The sequence below is a fragment of the Hypanus sabinus genome, chromosome 2, assembly GCF_030144855.1.
Source record: "Hypanus sabinus isolate sHypSab1 chromosome 2, sHypSab1.hap1, whole genome shotgun sequence".
NCBI lineage: Eukaryota > Metazoa > Chordata > Chondrichthyes > Myliobatiformes > Dasyatidae > Hypanus > Hypanus sabinus.
In genome coordinates this window covers 132,254,218-132,282,021 of record NC_082707.1, presented here as the reverse complement: position 1 = coordinate 132,282,021, position 27,804 = coordinate 132,254,218, and the positions used below count along the sequence as shown (strand labels likewise).

The 27,804-nt window shown below is 40.2% G+C and overlaps 1 protein-coding gene across 13 annotated transcripts in view; it reads right to left on the bottom strand.

Moving 5' to 3' along the window:
* The window catches only part of LOC132383951 (alpha-(1,6)-fucosyltransferase), an 825,511-nt gene that overhangs the window by 206,957 nt on the left and 590,750 nt on the right, over positions 1-27,804 (bottom strand). For 11 of the 13 annotated variants that reach the window (XM_059955175.1, XM_059955226.1, XM_059955235.1 and 8 more), the window contains one exon: positions 19,256-19,701. The exons of the other annotated variants lie outside the window; for them this stretch is intronic. In XM_059955175.1, the coding sequence (XP_059811158.1) occupies positions 19,256-19,458 (203 nt within the window). In that variant the 5' untranslated portion in view covers positions 19,459-19,701. The remainder of the gene's footprint in view (positions 1-19,255; positions 19,702-27,804) is intronic. 13 annotated transcript variants of the gene reach the window in all.

Below are 27,804 nucleotides of genomic sequence, written 5' to 3'. Positions count from 1 at the left end.
GTTGACAGTGACAAGACCAGAAGAAAACCAGCACCAGTTCTGAAATGAGAAACAGGGTTTAAATTGCTAACTTGCATTTACTCTCAGATGGCTCTGGGAGTCAACTGCAGGATCCTTCAACTACAGGATCACCAGTGAGAAGCAGCTCTTGTACAGATTCTTCAACAGAGCATTGAAGTTGTTCCTGATAAGTTTCTTTTTAAATGCAGAAACATGAAAATCATTCAAGGAATCAGTCATAGGTTTGTGGAATTCAGTGACAATGTTTTTGAGTACATAGATTTCAGAGGAACTTTGCATTTATTTTAACCCTGATCACAAAAATAAGGTTGTGGGGGAAAGGGAAATGGGAAAGTGTGGATGGAGATAAATCTAGCACAAAAAAAAGGAATGCCTTAACAACTCTTCACTCATTCCAGTGTACAGAGCCAATTTTACAAATTTTACAAGAGCCCTATTTTACAAATTTCCTCAGGTCTAGCATTCAATATATTGGAAACAAAATTCATCCCTACAATACAAACATAAGACATATCACCAAAGGTGCTAAATAAATGGACAATCCAGCTACCCACAACAAAAACAGAGTGCTGGAAGAACTCCAGTGAATCAAACAGTATCTGTGGAGACAAGAGGTGTAGATTCAAGTCACAGAGTCAAACAAATACATTCATGCCCAAATGATTCATGCCAATTCAAATTGCCAACTAAGCTAGTCTTACTTGGTGCATATGTCTCTAATCCTTTCTCATCCACATGTCCATCCAAGCAACTTTGAAATGTTGTTAATGAACCCTGTCTCAACTGCTTCTTCTGGACCTCCTTCCATATATGGACCACCCTCTGGTTGAAATCGCTGGCTCTCGGGTTGTTAGTAAGTCTGTCCCCTCTCACCTTTCACTCCATGGGAAAAAGACTGTATGCATTCACTCTGCTCTGTTCCTCCTGATTTTATTTTGGTATTTTGGGTCAAGATCCTGTAAAAGCACTGACAGGGAAGAGGAACAAATCCAAGTATACAGCAATATGTTTGGGGTGGGGGTAAACAGAGGCTGGTTGACGATATCTATCAACCTGTCATTGTGGTTGCTCCATTTGTGCAGTTTACATCTGTGTGCCAGTACTGGATCTGGTCATGAGCCCTGTACTATTTAATAATCTCTGATTTTAGTGGGTCAAACATTAGCTGTTGTTAGTATTGAATGAAGTGTTGCTCGTTTGTGCTGAACTTTAAGGTTAGTGACAGATTAACCAGTAAAGACATGGTTGGTGCTCACAGAGATTTATTACAGACCAATTAACAATCATTTCAGGTCCAGTAATTCGAACCCTGTGTGAAGGAAAGATAATAAACTGGCTTTGTGTAGCGTGTATGTTTTTGGCAAAGTATCTCTCTGCAGTTAAATTGCTTCGATGCCTGGCCTTTTATCCCCATCTGCCCGTAATTGCTTGAAAATGATCAACCACACACTTCTGGTGCAGGAGTGGTGGAAACGTTGATGTTCATGTTTCAAAATAAGACAAATGTAGAATGAAATTACTGCTTCTAAATCCACAAACACACAACTCCTGGCTCCCCCAGGAGATGGTTTCCAGGGTGTTGATGTGCTACCTGCCAAATTTTAAATTATAGAATAATATGAGCTTGCACTGAAGGCAAGAGACACAATAATATTTCTATTCTTATACCTTCCCATAAGAGGCCATTAACATCAAGCCATTGCAAGAATGTTCTCAAATGTTCTCAAATCATTATGGCTCAAAATGAGTGTTTGGCCAAACAGGCGATGACTTAGATTTGTGTCTGTTGCATTAATGATCATCACAGTCATCCCGGTAACATCCAGCAATTTAATTCCTGCTTTGTGTGAGATGCTCTTTGGAGCAGGTGGCAGATTTCAGTATGGAAATCATCACAGTGTACCACCCGCACTGTTCCTTACTGAGATCAGGAAGAGAGCTGTTCTTTAATTGTCATCAGTGGATTTGGCTTCCAGCAGAGAAGCCATTCTCCTTTTCCCCTTCCCTACCCTTCTGTCAGTTTGTTCTTCTCTGCACGCACTTAGTTCATTCCCCCAGGTGTTAATACACAGTGCCCAGGAGCCACTAATTCCTCAAAAACCTTTGAGGTATGAAAACATCTTTCAGCTCCTGCAATCTACAGTACAGTGCAAAAGACTAAGGCATGATAGATTTTTTTCGATTTTTATATGGTTTCAGGTGGTAAGGCCTCCACAGAGTCCTAATCTCAACACTAAGGCTGTCTGGGATTATCTGGAGAGACAGAAGCAAGTGAGAAAGCCGAAGTACACAGAAGAACTGTGGCAAGCATGGAACAACCTTCCAGCCAATTTTCTTACAAAACTGCACGACAATGTAGCTATGGAAATTGATGCAGTTTTAAAGGCAAAGAGTGGTCACTCCAGATATTGACCTGATTCAGTTATTATTTTACTGTTTACTTTACTGTAAACTTTCTGAGATTTATAAACTTCGCATTTCATTATTTTTGAAAGCATCTTCTCTAAAAAGAATGTTTTTACATGTGCCGAAGGGTTTTGCACAGTACTGTATTAATACTGATGAGTTGCCTAACTCAAGACAACCATACCGTCTTCAACTGGACTGGTCTTGCGTGATGTGGACTGTGCCTGCCTTTTGTGGCCACCTAGGTTCTACTCTGTTCAAAGCTACAATGTCACAGCTCTAATGTCGTAAAGTGGAACAGTCCACAAGCAGTGCTGAGGATTCAGGCTCCACTCCTAGAGTGTCTAAGGTGTTTGCAAATATCTCCGAAATCAGAACTGTGGAAAAATCAGTTGAAACTGTTTTAAAATTAAAAAAAAACATCAAAATGCATCAAAATCAATTTAGATACATGTTAACTGATAAAAATTAATGAATATTAATGAAGAGAAAAAGAAGTAGACCAGTTTCCTTTCCCTGCACGGTGGTTTCCAGTATTCAAGTTTAATTATCATTCAACCCTATATGAATACAGCCAAATGAAACAATCCTCCTCCAGGGCCAAGGTGCAAAAGACAGTACCAACAGTCATTAACAGCACAATGCAATATAAAATAGCAAGGAAACACAGAGTCACATAAATATATATATATATAGCCCAAGTCCCTGAGTGAAATATCTTGTAAATTGATCGTGCTTGGGTGTTATCATAAGAACAAGCCATTCTCAGCAGTCCTCAGACAAACTAATGGACGCATACAATCCAGCTTGTCATTCCACTGATTGAGCATTGACGGAAGGGGTCAGTTCCCAATCCAGAATGGACACCACGCTGCACTGCCACTAGCATCCCCTCTCCTGAACTACTGCTACAGGCAAGCCCGTGGCTTGAGGCCATATCCTTGCTGCAACCGAGGCCACAGAGCTCTCCCTACCATCTGTCTCACCAATAAACAAGAGAAACAGACTTGCAGCACTTTACATTATCAATGTCCACAGAGGCTTGTAAATGCAAGAGAAACATTCAATTAGACTGCCCACCACCTTTGTGCACTGACTCCAATGCCTTCCTGGAGCAGACAGTAACACAGTCTGCACCAAGTCCAGCTGCTCAGCCAGTGGGCAGCTCACTGACAGGGTAGTCCTGCAGTACCTGAAGTTCTGAATATCCGGCATTAGTCTGTGATCGCAAAACAAATGTTTAAAAAAGACACCACCACCTTCGGTTGGCCCTCGAGAGGCCACTGTGTCCAAATATGCTACTATCTTGCCAGAAGTGAATTCAAATGAATGGGGCTAACATAAATATACAAAATGTAAGGTGAAAAAAAAGGGATGGATGTTAAGTGTATCTGTCCCTCAGCTTAAGATATTTGTATTATCAGTAGTGGGGAAGATGCTAGAGACCATAATTAAAGATGAAATAGTGGCATATCTAGATAGCAGTGATAGGATTGGGCCGAGCCAGCATGGATTTACCAAGGGCAAATCATGCTTGACTAATCTATTGGAGTTTTTCGAGGATGGAACCAGGAAGTTAGACAAGGGAGGTCCAGTGGATGTAGTGTACCTTGATTTTCAGAAGGCATTTGATAAGGTCCCACATAGGAGATTGGTGAGTAAAATCAGAGTTCATGGCATTGGGGGGAAGATATCGACATGGATAGAAAACTGCTTGGCAGATATAAAGCAAAAGGTAACGGTGAATGGGTGTTTCTCGGAATGGCAGGTGGTGACTTGTGGGGTGCCACAGGGCTCAGTATTGGGACCACAGCTGTTTATGATTTACATCAATGATTTAGATGAAGGCATTGAGAATAACATCAGCAAGTTTGCTGATGATACTAAGCTGGGTGACAGTGTGACATGTGATGAAGATGTTAGGAGAATTCAGGGTGACTTGGATAGGCTGAGTGAGTGGGCAGATACTTGGCAGATGACATTTAATGTGAATAAGTGTGAGGTTATCCACTTTGGGAGTAAGAACAGGAAGGCAGATTATTATCTGAGTGGTGTAGAGTTAGATAAGGGAGAAATACAAAGAGATCTAGGAGTCCTTGTTCATCAGTCACTGAAGGTGAATGAGCAAGTGCAGCAGGCAGTGAAGAAGGCTAATGGAATGTTGGCCTTTATTACAAAGGGAATGGAGTACAAGAGCAAGGAAATCCTTTTGCATTTGTACAGAGCCCTGGTGAGACCACACCTGGCGTATTGTGTACAGTTTTGGTCTCCAGGGTTAAGGAAGGACATCCTGGCTATAGAGGAAGTGCAGCGTAGATTCACGAGGTTAATTCCTGGGATGTCCGGACTGTGTTATGCAGAGAGGTTAGAGAGACTGGGCTTGTACATGCTGGAATTAAGGAGATTGAGAGGGGATTGCAACATATAAGATTATTAAGGGATTGGACAAGATAGGGGCAGGAAATATGTTCCAGATGCTGGGAAAGTCCAGTACCAGAGGGCATGGTTTGAGTTAAGAAAAAACTTCCTCTCCCAGAGAGTTGTGGTGGTCTGGAATGCACTGCCTCGGAAGGCAGTGGAGGCCAATTCTCTGGATGCTTTCAAGAAGGAGCTAGATAGGTATCTTATGGATAGGGGAATCAAGGGATATGGGGACAAGGCAGGAACCGGGTATTGATGATAGATGATCAGCCATGATCTCAGAATGGTGGTGCAGGCTCGAAGGGCCGAATGGTCTACTTCTGCACCTATTGTCTATTGTCTATCATGACAAGTCCCAATGTGAAGGTCAGCTTCGCTTCTTCCTGATCACAACATTAAAAAAACACTAAAGTCACCAACATATTATACCCAAGGAGGATGCCATAAGATATTTTCAGCCAACCCCATGGGGTAGGTTAGCTCATTTTAGTCCATTTCATTTTGGATTTCGACTACTTCATCACTCTAGGAATATTCAACATGTGAACACACACAAAATGCTGGAGGAACACAGCAGGCCAGACAGCATCTATTTAAATGAACAGATAGTAGATGTTTTGGTCTGGGATCCTTCTTCAGGACTGGGATTGACTGGGATGCCAGAATAAAAATAGTCAACAGATATTTATTCAGTTTAAACAATCTAACATGTGAAATAATGCCATCAATTCTATCTCAGATTATTAGCAAGGGCCCAGAACCACTGAGGGAAGAATATCTGTGCAATAAGTTCAAAACAAACAACTGTAAAATCTAATCCTTCACATAAAATTACACCTCAGCTTTTCATATTAAAAATTTATTACGCTTGACAAAGTACAATTGAGATTTTGTTATCTGTCTACTTTCATTCCACAATAATAATGAAGTGAACGATCTTTACTGTGCAATCAAGAGTCATATGCAAAAGAATCAGTGTCATTTTCATGACTGAATCATTATCCCCTTTTACAGATGTGCATTCTACCCCAAAAGAGCATAGATTTGTCCAAAAAAATACTGCAACATATTTTGGACTTGTGAAGAAAGCCAATAATTTGAAAACAAAGAGAAAAGGCACAGTTAATATTGGTGCTTCAGGAAGCCACAGCAGCTGGCAATATCACTTCAAGGTCAATTTTGCAGGACAGCTTAGAGAGCATCTGTGCTTAAGTAGGTCAGCATAGGCCAAATCAACCAGTTAAAGTGATCCAAGAAAACAAATTGGCTTATTTGAACTTCATTTTCTCTGAGACAATAATCAGGATTTTCTAGTGAAGTACTAAAGGAAGGTTGTAGCTGTTCCACTGATATCTCACTTTATGCCACAAACGTTTCTTAAATGCCCTTTCTGTAGCCTCTCTTAGTGGTCTGCTATGGACATTGTGACCATCCACATGAAACCTCCCCTGACTTACTTCAAAATCCATTAATTCAAATCATGTGATAATTCAAAAGTCACCAAATACTAAATCCCTGTTGAGTTTGTGCTGTTCAGTTCAAACTATAAGCTAATTTAAATGTTTCTTTTAGAAAACACAGAACAATCAACTAGAAAGAAGGTGTATTATCTTGGCCTTGGCTTATATGAATAATTGGGTATGAATAAATATTTGAAGGAAAAAATCAGAATATGACTGTGATAATGTGTATAATGTCTTCCTATTTTATTGCATTGGTAAATATTTATTTAATGTAAGTCTGTGGTATGTATAAACTAAGAATAATATTACTTTACTCAATTATCTTTTATGTTGAGAAAATACAGTTATGTCAAATTCTGGTTTAAATCTGATAGATATATCAGGAGATGCTACTTCATTAAGCAGACGGTTTCAATATCATTTTAGGGCTAAATGCACACTGTGGAATGAAGAGAACTCAGTGTTACTATGAAATTGAATTCACTGCTTGTATGGATGGCAGAAATGGAATGGGCCGCACAGTCTCATTCAGTATCTAAATATTTCCATAATTCAGTGAAATCCTCAACACTTATTTGCCAGCATGTTAATTTAATGTAAGTATCTTGCATTCACTAAATTTTCTCCCTCTCTGCTCATCTGCATACCACATGGTGGATGACAATTCTCCTCTTGCACAACATCAGGTAAAAGATTGGACCAGGAGCACAGCATTCCAATGGAAATATTATCAGTGTGATATTAATTTTATTGCTTAAATAAGGATGATATGACAAGGTTGACTTGACACAGAAAGCATATGCATTTAACAACATGGTTTACTCAAAGGGTTTGCAGGCAGAAAAGGTCATGCTTCCAATAATTGAGTAAAAAGTATTATTCATTGCTAAGTAATGAGAAATCTGAATTAATGTATAGTGGTAAATTATTTTCTATAATTGTGTTAAGCAAAAGATCAGCAAGTAATGAGCTGGAAACTGTGACTTCTCCCTCACTTCATTTTTATTCAAATCAAATGAAAGGAACAACTGCTATCAAAATTGTCTATTTTCAGAGAAAATGAGGAGGTAATTTTATATTCCATTTTGAAAGGATCCTGAAGATAGAGGGTCAGCCATGTCGGATTAAACAGATCTTGACGTCAAGGATGAACTCTGGAAAGCTGTAGTTGTTGATGGAGCTTGCAAGTGGTGAGATGGAAGAAAACAAGCTAGCTCTCACACTGTCTTAGGTTTGTTTATGGGCTGGTGGAGCTATGGTTGAGGTAATCCGAAAAATGTCTCAAGCAGGGGCAACTGTACTCTGTCTCCTCCTCACAAGGTGAACATCGAGTGTGGGGCTACATACTGAGGAGTTCCAAAGGAACAGTTATAAATACATTATTACTGGAACAAATAGCAGGATATTCAAATGGGGTTCTACAAATTGTCTAGAAGACAAATTTACACAAGTAAACAGATTCATGCATTTGAGGATCTCAGTCCCATCACTTTTCAACATCTAAGTGAATACTAACCCTATACAGCGTTGGCCAAATTTACAAAATAAAGATAAGGACATATGGTGAGCTGTGTAGGTGCCCATCATCACCTAGTCAATGCTACACACAAAGAACTCCAGAAATTACAGTGATACCTCTGATAAGGAAATCACATCCCAATCTCAGCAACGGTCAGCTACTACACAAAGACAGCAGTCAAAAGGTAGGCCAGCAGAATGATCAATGCTGAGTATCGGGGTGCAAGGCTGCACCTACTCTGACCCTCTTTTAACACAACAACACACAGGAGACCGGACACACTAGCTTCCATCCTTGGTGAAAGAAAATCCCTTATTCATATGCAGGGTTGTATGTTGAATTATCCCCTGGACAGAATTATGCACATGCAAAGCCATATCCAAAAATCACCAGTATTTTTCAAGAGGTAAACTTGGTGTAAGTGATAGTAGAACCCTAGATTTTACAGTACAAACAGGTCCTTTAGCCTACACAGACCACATCTACCCCAATCCCATTTTTCTTAAATATTGTCCACATTCCCATTGACTCCTCATAGATTGTCCATACTGGATGCAATTTGCACTGTTCTCAATTAAACTACACGTCTTTGGGATGTTAGGAGGAAACCAATGTGGTTGCAGAGAGAATGTACAAAAACAACATAGATATCAAAGAACAAAGAACAATACAGCAGAGTACAGGCCATTCGGCCCACAATGTTGTGCCAACCCTTAAACCCTGCTCCCATATAACCTTTCACCTTAAATTCCTCCATATACCTGTCTAGTAGTCTCTTAAATTTCACTAGTGTATCTGCCTCCACCACTGACTCAGGCAGTGCATTCCATGCACCAACCACTCTCTGAGTAAAAAAACCTTCCTCTAATATCCCCCTTGAACTTTCCTCCCCTTATTTTAAAGTCATGTCCTCTTGTATTGAGCAGTGGTGCCTTGGGGAAGAGGCGCTGGCTGTCCACTCTATCTATTTTAATATCTGGTATACCTCTATCATGTCTCCTCTCAACTTCCTTCTCTTCAGAGGGTAAAGTCCAAGCTCCCTTAATCTCTAAGGGAGATCCTCCGAGGTCAGGTCAAACCTGTGTTGTTGGAACTGTGAATCAGAAGCTCTGTGAGCTGTGACACTAGGTTGTCCATAATACTGCACATTGAATTGGTAAAATTGGAACTTTTTCTTGTGTATTTTTTGCATCCTTCTCTGAAGACTCCACACATTTTATCTTTAGCATAAAGAGATGACTCCAGTGACAGTGATGTAATTATCAAGAACACTGTGACATGAATGCAAATGAATGATCAATGCCAAAATGCAAAAGCAACACTTAAGCACAGTACTTCCATTAAAACTCAGCAAATCTAAAATGGTAACTAATCAACTAACAACTGGATTTTATTCTAAATTATATTGTAATTAGCCCCACTTGACTAGTGCCTGTGCTGTGGATTGAAAAGACACATATTAATTCTTCTGGGGATAAAGAAACCAGACTTTAAAACCACTGAAAGTATTCATGAATATTTAACACATCACCCCAAGGCCAAATTATTAACATTGGATACATTATTTATTATTATTTTCTATTTTATTTTACTTTTAAATTTTTTATATAATAGCAATAGACTAATTCCAAAGCACTCACTATAGGATATGGACATAGTACTCTCAGTTTACAATACATCTGATCAAGCTTTTGAGGTACAAGGAAGCAATCCGCATGAATAGAGCATATAGCAGTATTAAACATACGGAGCTGTGGACACGATAGATCTAACATCTTAATTTAGACCATAAGACATAGGAGCAAACTTAGGCCATTCAGTCCATCGAATCTGCTGCACCATTCCATCATAACAGATTTATTGTCCCTCTCAACCATATGCTCTTGCTTTCTTTGTGTACTTTTAACACACTGACGAATCAAGAACCAATGCACTTCGGCTTTAAATATACTCAGTGACTTCTCCTGCACAGCTGCCTATGACAATGAATTCCACAAACTCGCTCTCCTCTGGCTAAAGAAATTTGTCTTCATTTCTGTTCTAAATGAATGTCCCTTTAGTCTGAGGCTGTGCCCTCTGGTCCTAGACTCCCAAACTATAGGAACCATCATCCTTACATCCACTCTATCCAGACCTTTCAATATTACATAGGTTTCAATGAATTTCCCCCTTATTCTTCTAAATTCCAGTGAGTTACAGACACAAAGCCATAAAATGTTCCTAATATGTTAACTCTTTCATTTCTAGAATCATTCCTGTGAATCTCCTCTGGACCCTCTCCAACACCAGCACATTTTTTCTTAGATAAAGGGCCCAAAACTGCTTAGAATGCTCCAAGTAAGGTCTGACCAATGCTTTATAAAGCCTTAGTATTACACCCTTGTTCTTATATTCTATTCTTCATGAAAGAAATGCTAATATTGCATTTGTCTTCCTTACCTTTGACTCAAACCTACAAGTTAACCTTTAGAAATCCTGCACAGGGACTCCAATTTCCTTTGCACCTCTTATTTTTGAATTTTCTCCCCATTTAGAAAATAGTTTACATCTTTCTTCCTTCTACCAAAGTGCATGACCATACACGTCTCTACACTATAATACATCTGTCAGTTCTTTGCCCATTCTCTCAATCTGCCTAAGTCCTTCTGCAGACTCCCTGTTTTCTCAACACCACTTACCCCCCATGTATCCACAAACTTGGTCACAAAGCCATCAATTCCATCATCCAACTCATTCACATGTAACGTAAAAAGAAGCAGTCCCAACAGCGACTACAGTGGAAAACCACTAATTACTGGCAGCAAACCAGAAGGACCCACTTTATTCCCATTCTTTGCCTCCTGCCTGTCTGCCAGTTTTCTATCCATGCTAGTATCCTTCCTGTAAATACCATGTGCAGCACCTTGTCAAAAACCTTCTGGAAATCCAAGTAAACAATGTCCACGGTCTCTCCTTTCTCTATCCTGCCTGTTACTTCCTCAGAATATTCCAACACTTTGTCAGGCAAAGTTTCCCCTCAAAGAAACCTTGCTGACTTCAGCCTATTTTATCAATGTACCAAGTTCCCTGAAACCTCAAGAATGGACTCCAACGTCTTTTCAACCACTGAAGTTAGGCTAATTGGCCTATAATTTCCTTTCTACTGCCTTCCGTATTCTGTATACCATATGCATTCAAATATAACATCTTAAGTTACATATTCTTCATCCTTTTTGATTTCGCCCCTATGTTACACTTCAACTCATCCCACTGACAGCAATTTTTGCATAGTAGGGGAATTAAAGGTTGTGGGGAAAAGGCAGGTATCCATGATCTTATTGAATGGCAGAGCAGGCTCGATGGGCCAGATGGCTTACTCCAGCTCCTATTTCTTATGTTGTCCTATCATCTTCCTGTTTTTCCTCAAAATCTCACCACACCCTGCATCTACGTACTTGTATTCCAATTGCCACATCTTCAGCCCTATCATTCTAGGTCTTCAGCCCTATCATCCTGCAGCCAAATTAGTTGAAATCCTCCCCAACAGCGCTAGCATCCTGCATCCAAGGACATTTGTTCCCCTGGGGTTCAAGTGTAACCCGTCCTTTCTGTACAGGTCATATCTTCCCCAGAACAGATTCCAATGGTCCAGAAATCTGAAATACTGCCCCCTCCACCAGTTCCTCAGCCTGTAGATATATTCATCTACTACATCATCCTGTTCTCACCCTCACTGGCATGTCTCACAGGCAGCAATCCAGATATTACCACCCTGGAAGTCCTGCTTTTCAGCTTTCTAGCTGACTCCTTGTATTCTCTTTTCAGGAACTCCTCCTATTTCATACCTATGTCACTGATACTAATATATATCATGAAACCTTCTTCTTGGCATGGCTAATCCTTTATGGTGACTGGCTAAGGTTTAGAATCCAGTTATAAACATTACTGTGAAATCTGCTAAGTTAAATCAAGGTTTGTGCATTTTTTTAAACTTTCTATTTGCTGGACTGTGAGTGGCAGCAAAAGAGGAATCAGCAACTTCACTGAGGAATGTGGCTGAAGATTGAAAAAGTCAGCGCTTCGCGGCAGTCTTCAGAGTTGGACTGCACCCAATCAGTGAGAGGGAGCACGAGAAGGAGCAGTGATTTCACTAAGGAACATGGCTGAAGATTAAAAAAGGCAGTGCTTCACAGCACTTTTCAAAACTGGACTGTGCCTAATCGGAGAGCTCTTCACCCTCCCCCTTTAAAATGCTGTGGACCCAATCTGAATACAAAATAGCATCAGGATTAGCACATCCACAGACTGCACCCCCAACAATGGAATCTCTTATTACTACTGTACTCCTCATCTCCCCACTTCCCTTCAGATCCATAGAGCCAGACTCAGTGGCAGACACCTGCTCGCCATGGCTACACCCTGGTGCCCCCCCCCCCCTCCCGCCCCCCACCCGACAGTGTCCAAAGCAGTATGCTTACTGTTGGGGACAATGGCCACAGGGGTGCTCTGAACTGGCTACCTATTCCCTTTCCTGGCTGTCACCCAGATACCTACCTCCTGCAACTTAGGTGAATACCTCTCTGTAGCTCCTATCCATTACCTCCTTATTCTCCCATATGAGCTGAGAGTCATTGAGGTGCAGCTCCAGTTCCTTAACACAGTCTCTAAAGAGCTGGAGCTCAGTGCACTTCATGCAGATGCAGTTATCAGGGAGACTAGAGGTCTCCCAGAGTTCCTACATCTCACACATAGAACATACCATGAACTCTGGACCCATCCTCAGCGCACTAGCTATGTATTGAAAGAAAAAAATATGGGAAAGTTACTTAGAACTGCCTGTGCTTGCCCAAACCTGTTCTCACCCAATTCGGTTGAGCCAAAACTAGACAACTCACTGCCCACTCACATAATGCTCACTCCAATAATGACATCTCTGTTTACACCACTTTTCTTTTTATTGGCTCAAATATGACATATCCTTGATGGAATCTGTAGTTTTCAAATGGCTCCTGCCTTGCAAGATGTCACTCTCTCATTCGCTACTTCAAACAATGACTCAATCTCAAAGAGACTTGCAGCTTTCAAATGGCTCCCACTCTGCAAAGTGTAGTTTTCTTGCTGGCTACCTACCTTCAGACCTTTCAGCTTCCCAAGCTCCTCCTCCCTTGTAATGGCAACTTCACTCACTTTTGCCTGCTTACACTCTTGAAATTCTGGCATACTTCTAGTGTCTTGCACTGTGAAGATTGATGCAAAATACCTATTCAGTATGCCCACCATTTCCTTGTCCTTCATCATTAACCCTGCAGAATCATTTTTCAGCATTCCAATATCTATTCTCACCTCTCTTTTACTCTTTATAGAAACTTTTGGTATACTCTTTAATATTACTGGTTAGCTTGTCTTCGTATTCCATCGTTTCCTTCTTTATGACCTCTTTTAGTTGCCTTTTGTTGGCTTTTAAAAGCTTCCCAATCCTCTAACTTACAATTAATTTTTGCTTTATTATATGCCCACTCTGTCTTTTATGTTGGCTTTGACTTCCCTTGACAGCCATTTTAAGTTTAGAATATTTCTTCCTTCTTGGGATGTATCTATCCCATGCCTTCCAAATCGCTCTTTAGAAACTCTAGCCATTGCTGCTCTGCCATCATTCCTTCTACTGTTTTGTTGCAATCAATTTTCAATTTTGGACAGCTCCTCTCTCATGCCTCTGTAATTCCTTTCACTCCACTGTAACACTGATACATCTGATTCAGCTTCTCCTTCTCAAGTTGCAGACTGAGTTCTATCATATTATGATCAACGTCCCCTAAGAGTTCTCTCCTGAAGCTCTGGTTCATTGCACAACACCCAATCCAGAATAGCTGGTTCCGAAGTGGGCTAAGTCATGAGCTACTCTAAAAAGCCATCTTGCAGGCATTCTGCAAACATCCCCCTCTTGGGATCCAGCACCAACCTGGTTTTCTCTATCTACCTGCATATTGAAATACCCTATGACTATTGTAACATTGTCCTTTTGATTATAATTTGTAAACCATATCTTTGTCACTGTTTTCTACATCAGGGTCTTTTTATACTTGCAGTTTCTTAGGTCTACCTATAAACATTCTACTCCTTCTGATCTTATATCACCTCTTTCTAATGATTTGATTTGATTTTTTTACCAACAGAGCCACCCAGCTCCCTCTCTGGCTATCTGACTGTCCTTTCAATACAATGTTTATCCTTGGACGTTAAGCTCCCTGTTATAATCTTCTTCAGCCATGATTCAGTGATGCTCACAATATCATACATGCCAATCTGCACCTGTGAAGTGCTGCCTTTTTTAATCTTCAGCCGCATATCCAAGTGAAATCATTGCTTCTTCTCGCGCTCCCACTGATTGGATGCAGTCCAATTCTGAAGACTGCCATGAAGCACTACCTTTTTTTAATCTTTAGCTGCATACCTAAGTGAAATTGTTGCTTCTTCTCTTGCTTCTCCTGCTGATTGGGCACAGTCCAACAAATAGATTAGAAAGTAGGTTAAAAAAAACACACACACACACTCAAATGGAAACAAGTGATGTCAATTTGATTTAGAAACTTTCATAGTTATATAATTTACCTAGATTCTACACCTTGGCCGGTGGCCTTAAAAGATTAGCCATGCCAAGAATAAGGTCACTTAATAAGCAAAGATCAAGGTGCCCTAGACAACTCACAGGAAACACTATAAGAAATCCTACAAGACACAGAGCACAATGCCTTCAGAATTGAAAACTTACCTCCTTGTTAAACCACAATGGCTTGAGGAAGCCTTTAGTTTTGCCAGCTCCAACACATCAACACAGTCCAAGCCCGTTGAAGAACATTGCTCTGAACACCAAGTGGGAATGTGGAAGACTGAAAGTGTTCTCACATCCATTGTTAGTTCCGTATGTCTTTTATCTCTTGGCACCAAGTCATTCAAATAAAGGTGATAAAAAAAAAACCACTATTGTGCGTCATTTTGGAGATGGAAGCCCCACTTTCAGATGGATTAGATGTTCTTTTATGGAGTTCATTCTCGGCATACAGAAAATGCTATCAACGTTGAGAATCTTTTGCCTTTTTGCCTTGAGAAGCAATAGTGATCGGTCTTCTTTCACTGCATGGCAAAGGTATCCCCAGTTTATTTTTAAACAGACAGTTTAAGGCTTCTGGACCAGTGAAGAAGGCGGGTATCTCAGTTATGTCAAAGTCAGAATGTTGTGTGACTGAAGAGTCAACTTGGAACTGCCAGTTTTCTTTTTCTTGGATTTTGCAGACTTTCAGTTACGGAGTAGCAAAGATTACAGGTACAACTAAACATGTTTCAGCAAGAGCATTCTGTAGGTAACACATTGCTCAGATTACCTCAGAGAATAGATCCTCTGCTCTAGTCCCTACTACAAAAAATACTGCCATTAATACCCTTCTCCCTAATCCCATGCCTATATTATTTGATCCTGATATGGAGGGCCAAATGTACTGCTTCTTGGTGTCCAGCTTTCCAGTCATATAACTTCAGCAGTGACCTAGTCTTTTGGGCCACAGTGAGGCAGTACCACCCCTAGAAATTGCCCTAAATCTGTTGACAGCCAGCAAAGTTGATTTCATGAATGTAACAACTGAGAGGGATTTCATTTCACTTATTTTATTGTCTCTCTGAACTATTGAAAAATACCAATAATGGTCCCTAAAACAGTCCAAAAGCATCAACAGTTAAAAGCTTTAAAGCTGAAGTGATTTTTAAAAATAAAGCAACATTTCCATTCTGCCTCTTTATCGAAAGCCTTCCGATTCCCACTAAGAGTCTTGGATCCTGCAGATGTGAGGGGCAATTAATGTTGAGGAACCTCAGCAAGACTGGGCCTCAAAGTTGGTGCCCACAGTGAACTGACCAGTCCTGCCTTCCACATCTATCTGTATGTCCAATACTCTGCAAGTGACAGTGCATGTCTAGAAGTCTAAGATCTTCTGCTGTTTAATCAGCTAAATGCTGGTGATTCCACTAGGTGGGGGAATTGATAACATGTATCATTCACTCCTGGATACTCATTCACTCAATCAATGTAATTCATTAGAAATGGCAAATCAGTCCTCTGAAGTTCCTTTCAATGCAAGAGAAAGTGTTTACTTAATAAAATGCAATGCTAATTATGAGAAATAATCATGTTTCCTTTTTGAAAATAGTAAACATAATTCAACTCAGAATCAGAATAAGATTTACTATCACTGGCATAAGTTGTGAAATTTGTTGTTATGCAGCTGCAGTATATTGCAATACATAATAACAAGAAAAACCTATAAATTGCTTTTTGAAGGTATCCTTGATGCTAGGGTGGCACTAGGGCCTATTTTGGAGCTAACTGAGTTTACAACTTCCTGCAGCTTTTCCCAATCCTGTGCAATGTCCCCTCCACACCAGTGATGCAACTATTTAGAATGCTTTCCAAGGTACATCTGTAGAAATTTGCTTGAGTCCTTGGTGACATACTAGGTCTCCTTAAACTCCTAATGAAACGTAGCCACTGTCATGTCTTTTATGTAATTGCATCAATATACTCAGCCCAGGATAGATCTTCAGAGATGTTGACACCCAGGAACTCAAAACTGCTCACCCATTCCACTGCTGTCCCTCAATGAGGACTGGTATGCATTCCCAAGACTTCCCCTTCCTGAAGTCCACTATCAATTCCTTGATCTTACTGACAATAAGTGTGAGACTGTTGCTGTGACACTACTGATCAGCTCGGCACCATCTGAAATCCCGCCAACGATAGTTGTGTTATCAGCCTATTTATAGATGGTGTTTGAGCAATGCCTTGCTACATGGTCACAGATCAGATACCCTTATTTTGCTCAGATGACATTTTGCAAACAAAACCAGACTCCTGGCCCCTTGCTCCAGAGAAGCCCAAGTCTTTTCTGCCTAAATCAACTGAGATTCTGAGTAAGACATTAAGCTTTTTTCTCTTGCCAATGATTGTGAAATGCATGCAGAAGTAAAGAATCTAAGAGTATTTTCTATATTAGTCCTTCATTAATATGTATGATTAGTTTTGAGAGTGTGATACCATCATCCTCTCAAAACTAATCAATAAGCTCCAAGAGCATCAATACTTCCTTGTTCAACTGGATTCTTGATTTCTTCACTCACAGACTCCAGTATGTTCGGATTGGCAATAGGATCCCCTCCACAAAATCCATCAGCTCAGGTACACCACAGGCTGTGTGCTTAGCCCCCTGCTCTAGTCACTTTGTATTTATGACTACATGGCTAAGTACAGCTCCACTGCTGCATTTAAATCTGCTGACAACACCACTATTGTGGGATGAATCAAAGGTGGTGACAATTCAGCCTATAGAAGGGAGATTGAAAATCTGCCTTAATGGTGCCGCACCAACCACCTTTTACTCAATGTCAGAAAAACCGAAGAGCTGATTACTGACTACTGGAGAAGGAAACCAGGAGGTCAATGAGTCAGTCCTCACCAGGGGATCAGAGGTGGTGAAAGTCAGCTACTTTAACTTTATCATTTTAGAGGGTCTGTCCTAGGTACAGCATGTAACTGCGATTACAAAGAAGGCATAGCATTTCCTCTACTTTCTTCAACATCTGAACCCATTCAGCATGCAATCTAAAACTCTGGCAAACCTCTATAGATGCACAGTGGAGAGTATACCGATTGACTGCATCATGGCCTGGTATGACAATACCAATGTCCTTGAATGAAAAGAAAATGACAAAAGGTAATGGAAACAGCCTCATCCATCATACTTAAAGACCCCCCCACCCCCACCACCATTGAGCACATTTACGTGGAGTACCGTCACAGGAAAGCAGCATAAATCATCAAGGACTCCCACTATCCAGGCCACGCTCTATTCTCGCTGCTACTATCAGGATGTGGTACAGAAGCCACAGGTCCCACTTTACTATATTTTACTGCTCTATTTTGACTCTATTTTACTGCTCTTTCATATGTGCTATACTTGCCTTGTGCTGTGTATGACCGTTGATACCGTGGTTTGCACCTTGGCTCTAGAGTAACACTGTTTTATGTACTAGTTGGCAGAGATACTAAAAAATCCATTCTGAAGGGTCTCTGCCTGAAATGTTGGCTGTTTCCTCTTTTCCATAGATGCTGCCTGGTCTTCTGAGTCCTTCCAGCATTTTGTGTGTGTTGCTTGGATTTTCAGCATCTGCAGATTTCCTCTTGCTCATGACTGTTTTGTTTGATTGTTTTCATAGGTATTCATGATTGAATAGTTAAATTTGAACTTAACGTCATCATGTCATCAATAACTCTTCACTGCCACTTCTCCAGAAACACAATTTTCCTTCAAATGCACTGCTCTATGTTGAACATAATTCTATCCTGGCTCAGAAGCAATAAAGTATTACTTCCAGATATTATTTCCCAAAGTACATTAAATAAATAGTGATATTACACTTGACAGATTCTTGGCCTACTCCACTTCCTCTTACTGACTTGCTCACATCGACACCTGATTTCCTTTGCTGTCCTACAATAAAATCTGGTGGTATTTATTTAAAATTTCCTGATTTGAGCCAGAATTTCCTAACCTCCTGCATACACCACTCCTTCTTGGTCATTATTAAATGTGGCAAAAAGCTGAGATCCCACAAAGGGAAACTTGCTCATTAATTTTGACACAAGGATGTTTCTTTTCCCATTCTCAGTCTCCTATCGTTCCACCTAATTCACCTCCTCCTGTTCCACCGGTTTTCATTTTTGATCTTTTCTGATCCAGAATTATGCTAAGCGCCAAAAGAAAACCCCTGTGGCCCAATTTCACAAATTTCAAGGAGGGTGGGAAAAGTATCCCCGTAGCTAACTTGTTGTGGTCATAAAAATAAAAATCATCTACATGACTTAGACATGACCTATGCTTCGTAATTCCATGCCAATCGTCTGTGCAGTCCTGTACTTGTCAAGTGCACAATCATAAAATGCCTTATGACAGAGCGCAGTAACATCCCCATAAGCGATTCTAAATCAACAGCTCTGCAATTATTTTCTCCCTCTCTTCTTAAATAATAGAATCCATCATCACACTCACCGTACAACATAGTAGATTTAGACCACAATATAAAGCAGTTACACTGAGACATTTAGGTCTCTATATTAAGCATCCCAGTCATAGTTTATTTATAGATTATAAATATATCAATGGGATACCTATATTTTAAAAGGTACTATATATAAATTATTTTCTTCTCTCACTTGAGCATTTCAAGAGCATCACTTTCCTCACTAACAAGCAGTTATGAATATTTCTGCAAAATAATAGCTAGCACAATGAATTGTTAAATATATCCCCACTGCAGTCTCTCTCCTGACTTTACTAAATTGCATGCAAAATTCCCTTTGAAAGTCTTCAGTGAAGTCAGAGCACACACCCCATCTACCCACCTCAGAGACTCTGCCATCCTCCGAAGATCTTCATTCTGTTGCTTCAAACGTTCAAGTTTTGCAAGTATCTTGGACAGTTCTCTGCTGGAGCGATCTGGTTGGTCGCTGTCTCTGACTAAATGCCCGCCTATATAGAACAGCAAAGTCCCCCAGGCAAGAAGGATCAACATAATCCATCTCCAGGAGCTGGCCCATGGTCGCATCTTCAGCTGGTCAGCTCTCTCCGTACTCCACAGCAGCTGTTCACAGGTCAGGAGCTGGCATGCTTCCGGGATCTGTGCCGAGATGAATGAGGTTCTGTCTTCCACTACCTCAAAGCATTGTCCCAGCAATCAGATAAGCTCCTAGAATTTCTTGTAGCACTCTTTTTTTCCTCCCCAAATAAAGCTTCCTCTTGATTTGACAACCAACAAATTCTCTTATTAAAAGCCTCTCATTTCGATACTCTGCAGAAAGAGAAGAAAAAGAACCCTTAATTGGATTAATTATATAACTTGCAGATAATAGTCCACATAAGAAAGCAATTTCACTGAAAGCCTAGACACTGTTGTATGGAAAAAGGCCAGATACCTTTACCTAGCCTGAGAGATCCAAAAGTTCATGTGGATAATCTACAGTGCACATTTAAATACTATTTCAGACAATCGCTACAAAAAACATTCATCTAGAGACTGGCTTGAGCTGTAAAGGCAACATATTGGCAGCAGCAGAAGAGGCTGCTGGAAGGAGAGAGAATACATTTCATTTGAACTGGAACAATAAAGCGGAATTGAAATTACACTTGGACATAGTACACAGAGGTAAAGATCCTTTTATACCATTCTAAAACATTATCAAATTCTGACATGAAATGTAAAAGGTCATCCTTTTAAAAAGCAGATGTCTTCAAGTGTGCTATCAAGGGGCGCTTATTCACTGACAAGAATTTTGGATATGCCAGGACCATTCAGCTGTCTTCTTTGTCATATCCTTGGTTTAGAAAGTGATCCAAGAGCTGAAGTCTCAAAGGAAAATGAGAAGAAATGTCCCTAATATTAAGGCAGAACCTAAAAGAGTGTAGCGTCAAGTAGCACTGGCAAAACAAAGGAAATTAAGAGAATATCTCCATTCATCAGCATCATATCCACACAGTAATTGTCATTGTTGGAGGTCAACCATTGCTATCCCATGATATCATCACAAAAGCTCCTCAGGACAGTGTTGTAGCCCCAGGGATCTACAAACCACTTCACCCATGAGCCTATCTTCTATTACAAAATTGGAATGTTGATGTTTGCTGATGATTGCACAACATTCAATTTCATTCACAATTCTGAAGTGGCCCATGACGGCTTGCAGTGAGATGTTCTGGCATAGGTTGGTCAGTGGTGAGTAACACTCATGCGTTTACATGGCAGTCTATGGCTACCTTCAATAAAAAGTCTGTCTAAATACCCACCATTGACATTCAATGGAATTATCGTTGTCATGTCCTCTTTCACCAGTATCCTGGAGATCATGATTTACCAGAAATGAAACTGGTCCAACCACATAAATACTTACAAGAGCATGCCCTGTCTGCAGACCTTTCCACCATCAACAAAAGCACAAAAGATTGATAGAACACTCTCCACTGTACTGAATGAGTGCACTTACAATTGTCAAGAAACTTGGCATTGTGTAGAACAAAGCAATCTCCTTGACTCATACCTCCACCGAACAGCGCATTCCCTCCACCAGCAGTGCAGAGTGGCTGCAGCATGCACCATCTCTAAATTGTCCTGCAGTTACTCAGCCAGGTTACTGTGACAGCATCACACAAACTGCAGCTTCAGCCATCAAGGACACCACTCAGTGGATGCACGGGAACACCACTACCCACAGATCTCACTCAACATCATACACTACCCTGACTTGGAAATATATCTTTTGTTATTCATCACTACCTGGTCTAAATCCTGGAAGTCTGCACCCAACAGCATTACAGGAGTACCTTCAACTGCAGTAGTTCAAGGAGGTGGCTCAACTCTACTTTCTCAAGGGCAATGGAGGATAAGTACAAGTACTCGTCTTGTCAGTGATCCCAGAACCTCCCCCCCAAAAAAATTAAAAACCCCATCAGGTAGGTGCAGGTGAAGTTGGGTGAACATGCCAAGGGGATTGCTTAGTATGATTGGAGGTGTGGGATCCTGTGTAGTGTGGGTAAATTTGGAGGCAGGATAGTCTATTAATACAGGGTGACTTTGACAGGCTGGTCAGTGAGAGAGAGTGCATCGAATGTTGGCTCTGGGAGTGAGAGGGTTGAGGGCGGATGTTAGGCATATAGTCATGCAACTGATTATGAGGGATAGGGACGGACAGAAAATGGAGGGTTGGAAATAGCATGTGGAAAGAAAGAGAGAGTGGGTATCAAGCAGTGGTGATGGAAAATTAAAGGAGCCATGGAAGCTGGAGGAACCAAGCAGATGGTTGACACTTAAGTGTTGGTGAGACTAGAATAGGAAGGTTATGTAATGAGGACGATGAATATCTCAGACACTAGCCCAGTCTATGGAGAGTTCTTCCTTCACCAACACACTATCTCTCAACCTTCTGTTTAGAGAATCTGAGAATCTCATGATACAATTGTTGTAGTTCAGGAAGCAGCCATTCACCTCATTGAAACCACGCTGAATCCTTGCAGGGAAATTGATTCAATCTCATTCCCCAGTTGTTTCCCTGTACTGTAGCTCTGCAAATCATTTTCCCTTTTGAAAGCCCTGCTTCCTTCAATTTTACTGGCAGTAAATTTCTGAGCATAACTCCACATGAGCAAATCTTTCCTTCTATTTCCCCTTCTGTCTTTTGCCCAGCAGGTTGTACCTGTGGACCCAGTCTTTGAAATGCTTGTGAATGCAAACTACTTCTCTACATTTCACAGCTTCCCCCCACACCCCCCCAAGAACTACCACTCAGCCTTGAAATTAGTGCAAGCACAGAGTTTAGTACATATGCCCTGGAAGACCCTCTTCTTCATTCACAACGTAAATCAGCACTTAGGACCTGTGGACCTCTTGTGTTGTGACAAAACATTATATTTAAACAACAATACTGCTTAACACAGAATTATATGCGAATGGAAACAAATTAACATTTTACTTTACTAATCGCAGAAGAATGTGAATAATCTGCAAATTAATCTACATCTGTTCTTTCAATACCCAAAGTTTCATACTGGATTACTCAATAAACACTGGATTTGAATCATCACACAGTTTTTCAATAATCTCAAGGTGAAGGTGGTATATCATACAACATTAGCAAACCATCATTACCGTGATAAACTGACATCCAAATGGAAGATCTTCTGCTGTTTTCCGATTTAATTTCAACTTTCCATTCATTCCCATTCTAACATATCTGTCCACAGCCTCCTCAATTGTCAAAACAAAGTCAAACTTGGGTTGGGAGAGCAACGCCTTATTTTCTGACTGTATAGTCTCTAACCTAATGGCACAAACATCAATTTCTCTAACTTCCAATAATTCCTCCCAATTTCCTTCTTTTCTCTTTTTTTTTATTCCCAGTTCTGGTTACCCTGTCATCCCTTCTCTTCTCACCTGCCCATCACCTCCCTCTGGTTTCCCTCCTCCTTCCCTTTCTCCCACAGTCCAATCTCATCTCCTATTTGATTCCTTCCTCTTCAGCCCTTTACTTCTTCCACCTAGCACCTCCCGCTTCTTACTTTATCTCCTCTACCCCACTCACCCACCTTCCCCCCGCCTGGTTAGACCTACCGCCTGCCAACTTGTACTCTTTCCCTCTCCCTCAACCTTCTTACTGTGACTTCTACCTCCTTCCTTTCCAGTCTCAGCTCAAAATGTCAATTGCTTATTCCCTTCCATAGATACTGCTTGACTTGCCGAGTTCATCCAGCGTGTTGTGTGCTGCTCAAGATTTTCAGCATCTGCAGAATCTCTTGTGCTTATCCAAAGCAAATGCAGCTTAATCTTAAATGTGTAAAATAATCTTCAATTCTGCTGCAGGGAATGTTACGTGTAATATGTGATTAAGACAAATTACATTGGTTAAAGTGAAGGGGCTGGAAAAATGTTGCAAAGAATACTAAGATAAGTGTGTTTGATTTAATTTTATAGTGCTAGTTTATTATTTCTTTCTACTTGCTAAATTGCTTTTTAATTATTTTGCATGTTTTCTAATGCTGGAAAACAGCCACTGAGCCAGGCGAAGCTTATTCAAGTGAACAATGTGCTTTGCTGTTTGAAATTCCTTCCTGGTGGATCTAATAAAAGTATAAGGACACCATCACAGGTATTCCCTGCAAATGGACAATTCTGTGGATGGCAGGGGAACTCTGAGCCACAGTGAAGGGTGGCAGCAGTCAGAGCAAAAATGCACATTCAGCTACCTTGAAGCAACTGACGGTCATGGTTGCGACAACCCAAAAGTGCCCCTGATTCATGAGCATTTTCCCTGCGAAATGGAAGCCTGCATCACCAGCATAGCCATACATTTTAAATGCTGGAGCAAGAACAAAACCAAGTCGTGCCATTGATATAGAAAAAAAATCCCCTGCTGATGGAATTCATCAATGTATCATGGCCCTTGATTCATGTTCCATGCCCTAACTTGGTGCTGCACATTTACTTAGGACGGGCAAGGTGAATTCTCTTGACTGGAGATAATGCTGCAGATAAATGAGTGGGGTCACCAAGAAGCTCCATCAGCTACCCACCTAAGTGGAGAAGATCAAGCAACTCTGATTTACCCTTCTGAATATCAGTCCAGGCACTGCACAGAGCGGTGCCCAAGCTGCAAGCATTCAGGTAGAGCACCAGGCAAAGTATGTAAATAGCAAAAGTTTAAAACGCAGTGAGAAGCTTAAAATAAAGAGGATCTAAAAATGTCGTTGAAAATGAACTGAAAACAGCACAGAAACACTTGGCTTGAAACACTGGCAGTAGGTTTGTGAAAGAATTCTGATCTTTAGCTAATCCTGTCACAGGTCTCACAAGAGCTGAGAAGGTCCACTTCCACATGAGTGACCTCTGGTCATAACTGTGTGTCTGGGCTTTCATGCGTTTATATCTTAGACTCACAGAGGATCTGGAATGAAAATTGTGGATTCTGTGCCATGTGCTGTATGACCACAATTTTCCAATGCTTTTTATTTTCCATTGAATTTGAATAACATAGACTGAGGATTTTATAATCTATGCAGCTTACTGTTGTGAACAAACTAAACGAGGGCTGCATTTATGGTCGTCATAAATGAAGTCACAAGAGTTAGCTGATGGCCTGTCAAGCAGTTCCTTTGGAGAAATGTAAAGCTGTCAAATAATAGTACCTATGCTAGTAACAATCATTGGGATCATTGGTTCTGTATTAGTAAAATTAATAGACCATTTCAAGTACTCATATGAATGATTTTATTGATGGCTTAATATACTGCCATTTTATTAGTTCTTTAATAAACATTTATTCTTCAAATGGGAGAGCATTGAGGCAATATACAAGGCAATAATTTGTTCTTTCACTATAATTTCTTGGGTTTTTCCAGAAATCTTTTTATTTGTACTTTTATCTGGCTTAGAACTTGTCATTTTGGGACTGTGCTTTTGCAATTATCCAATATTAAAGGCTAAACAGCTACCAGTTCTTAAAAGCAATACATTAGCTGCAAAGCACTCCAAAAACTATGAAAGGAGGTATGAAAGAATAGTTCTTTCTTTAACATTTTGCTGTTTTATTTTGCCTGGAGTGGACATACTAAAAAGTGTTAAAAAGAGTAACTTGGCAGTTTGACAGCAATAAAGCTGATGAAGCAATGAGAAGTTAATACATGGAGCAGAATATTTTTTCTTTTTTTTTCACAATACCATGCAAGGTTACAGCAACAAAGGACTATTATACTGTTAAATCTTACCAAAAGCTTTTGATGAAAAAACCTGCAGCATTCCCCGGTGATTCAGGATCAGTTTTGTAACTTCCGAGAAGTGCACATTCACCAAGCGTATCATTTACTTTGAGCTGCTCTGACTATAAATGCGCACCAGACCTTGTAAATTTGATCTTAAATTTCTTTTGCCTCAAGTTCCTTCATCTTCATCCCAATTTGTTAACTTTTTAACTTTCTGACGATGCTTGCAAGGTTATGAGAATAAGGGAGCATTTAAATGAAACCATTTAATTAATCTAGATACTTATCATTTTAATTTTCAACTCTTTGGATTTTCAATTCTTTCATAAGCTGGACGGTAATTTTAACAGACCTGTGAATTCCTCAGAAAGGCATGACCATGAAACACTCCAGCCTATGAAGAAGGTACTTCAGTTCTTCCTCTTTCCACCAGCTCAATGCGGCTGTAGTAAATGCAGGCTAATATTCAGGAACTGTCAGCTTTCACCCCTTGGTATGAAGTTCAGGACCAGGAATACCAGAGCCCACATGAGCGTTTCAAACAGCTATGAATTTGCTGATGATACAACCATTGTTAGCAGAATTTCAGATGGTATTGAGAGGGCGTACAGGAGCAAGATATATCAGCTAGTTGAGTGGTGTTGCAGCAACAACCTTGCACTCAATGTCAGTAAGACCAAAGAACTGATTGTGGAATTCACAAAGGGTAAGGGGAGGGAACACACACCAATCCTCACAGAGGGATCAGAAGTGGCAAGAGTGAGCAATTTCAAATTCCTGGCTGTCAATGTCTCTTGAAAATCTAACCTGGACCCAACATAGCGATGCAGCTACAAAGAAGGCTCGGCAGTGGCCATATTTCAAAAGAAATTTGAGAAGATTTGGTATGTCACCAAAACACTCAAACATTTCTACAAATGTACCATAGAGAGCATTCTAACTGACTGTATCTCCGTCCGGTATGGGGGAGCGTGGAGGCAACTGCACAGGATCAAATTTAAACTGCAGAGAGTTTGAAACAGTCAATTCCATCCGGAGTACTTTCTCCGTAGTATCCAGGATATCTTCAAGGAGTGATGCCTCAAAAAGGCATCATCCAGCATTAAGGATCACTATCATCCAGGTCATGCCATGTTCTCATTGCTTCCATCAAGAAGGAGGTACAGAAGTGTGAAAGATGATTCAGGAACAGCTTCTTCCCATCTGCAAACTTATTTATGAATGAACACTAAACCCATGAACAAGACTTGCTAGTTTTTTGTTTCTATTTTAGCACTACTTATTTAATTTAATATATATATTTACTGTAATTCACAGCTTTTTCTCCATTTTAATATATTGCATTGTACTGTGGCCACAGAATTAACAAATTACACAACACATGACAGTGATATTAAACCTGATCCAGATTCTGAGCAGCAACAGACCTGACCATCACTCTACTGTCATACCTTGCAAACTCAGACACAACTGACCTGCAATTTCCAATAATTTCTCCTTTTAGTGCTTAATTCTATATATCATTATATTATATTCCCAAAAATATTGTTGGCAAACATTAACAAATCCTATTTGCAAGCTAGAACACTGAACATTGCTGCAAAGCTATGACATATAACTAAATAAGTGTTTTATGTTACAAGCTCAATCACACTACAGGGAGAACAGGAATAACTGCGGGGCAGGGGATGAGGATGGAATGAAGATAGCTCTGCCCTAAGTGAAAAACTGCTCAGCATATTTGTGTGTTTTGTGGACTAATTGCTTTTAAATTATTCCCTTTTCACTGCCATCACTCTCATGAATAGGCACACAGTGGGTTAATTGGTTGCTAGTAACCTTGGCCATGCAAATGCTGACAACCAGTGCAACATTTCTTGACCCTCATTTACCCATCTAATGAATAAAAATAGAATTATTGTTATGCTCACTTTACTTAGTAACTACACATATTGAATGCCAGATAATAGCTTGCAGCAGTTGATGCTTTAAAACTTTGAAACCTTCTTCTAAAATGTCTCTTTTTGATCTTTGATACATGAAATGGTTCAGTGCAAGAAAGAGACCTTTGGCCTATCATGTCTGTACTAACTATGATGTCAATTTAAACCAGTCCCATGTGCTTGCACATCATCTATATTCCTCCATTCCCAATTTGTAAACACCTCTTAAACAATACTATTGTTTAGATAGGATAGTTCTTGATGACAGCAGGATTCAGGTACATCTCACTTTCTGGGCAAAAAAAACTTACCTTGCATATATGTTTTAAATTTGCCCTTCTTAACCTATGCCTTAAGTATATGTCACTTCCACTTTGGGGAAACAAACTCTGACCATCAACCCTATCTATGTCTCTCATAATTTTATATACTTCTATGAGGGCACTTTTTTATTTCTGGCACTCCAGAGAATACCATCTAAGTTTGTCAAAACTCTCTTTATTGTTAATATTTTCAAATCCAGACAATATCCTGGTGAACTTTTTCTACACTTTCTCCAAAGTTTCCACATCCCATCCGTAATGTGGCAACCAGAATGCATACAAAACTTCAGATGTAGCTTAACTAAAGTCTTATACACCAGTAATACAACTTGCCAGTTTTTACTAAACACCCTGACCAATGAAGGCAAGTATGCTACATCCCTT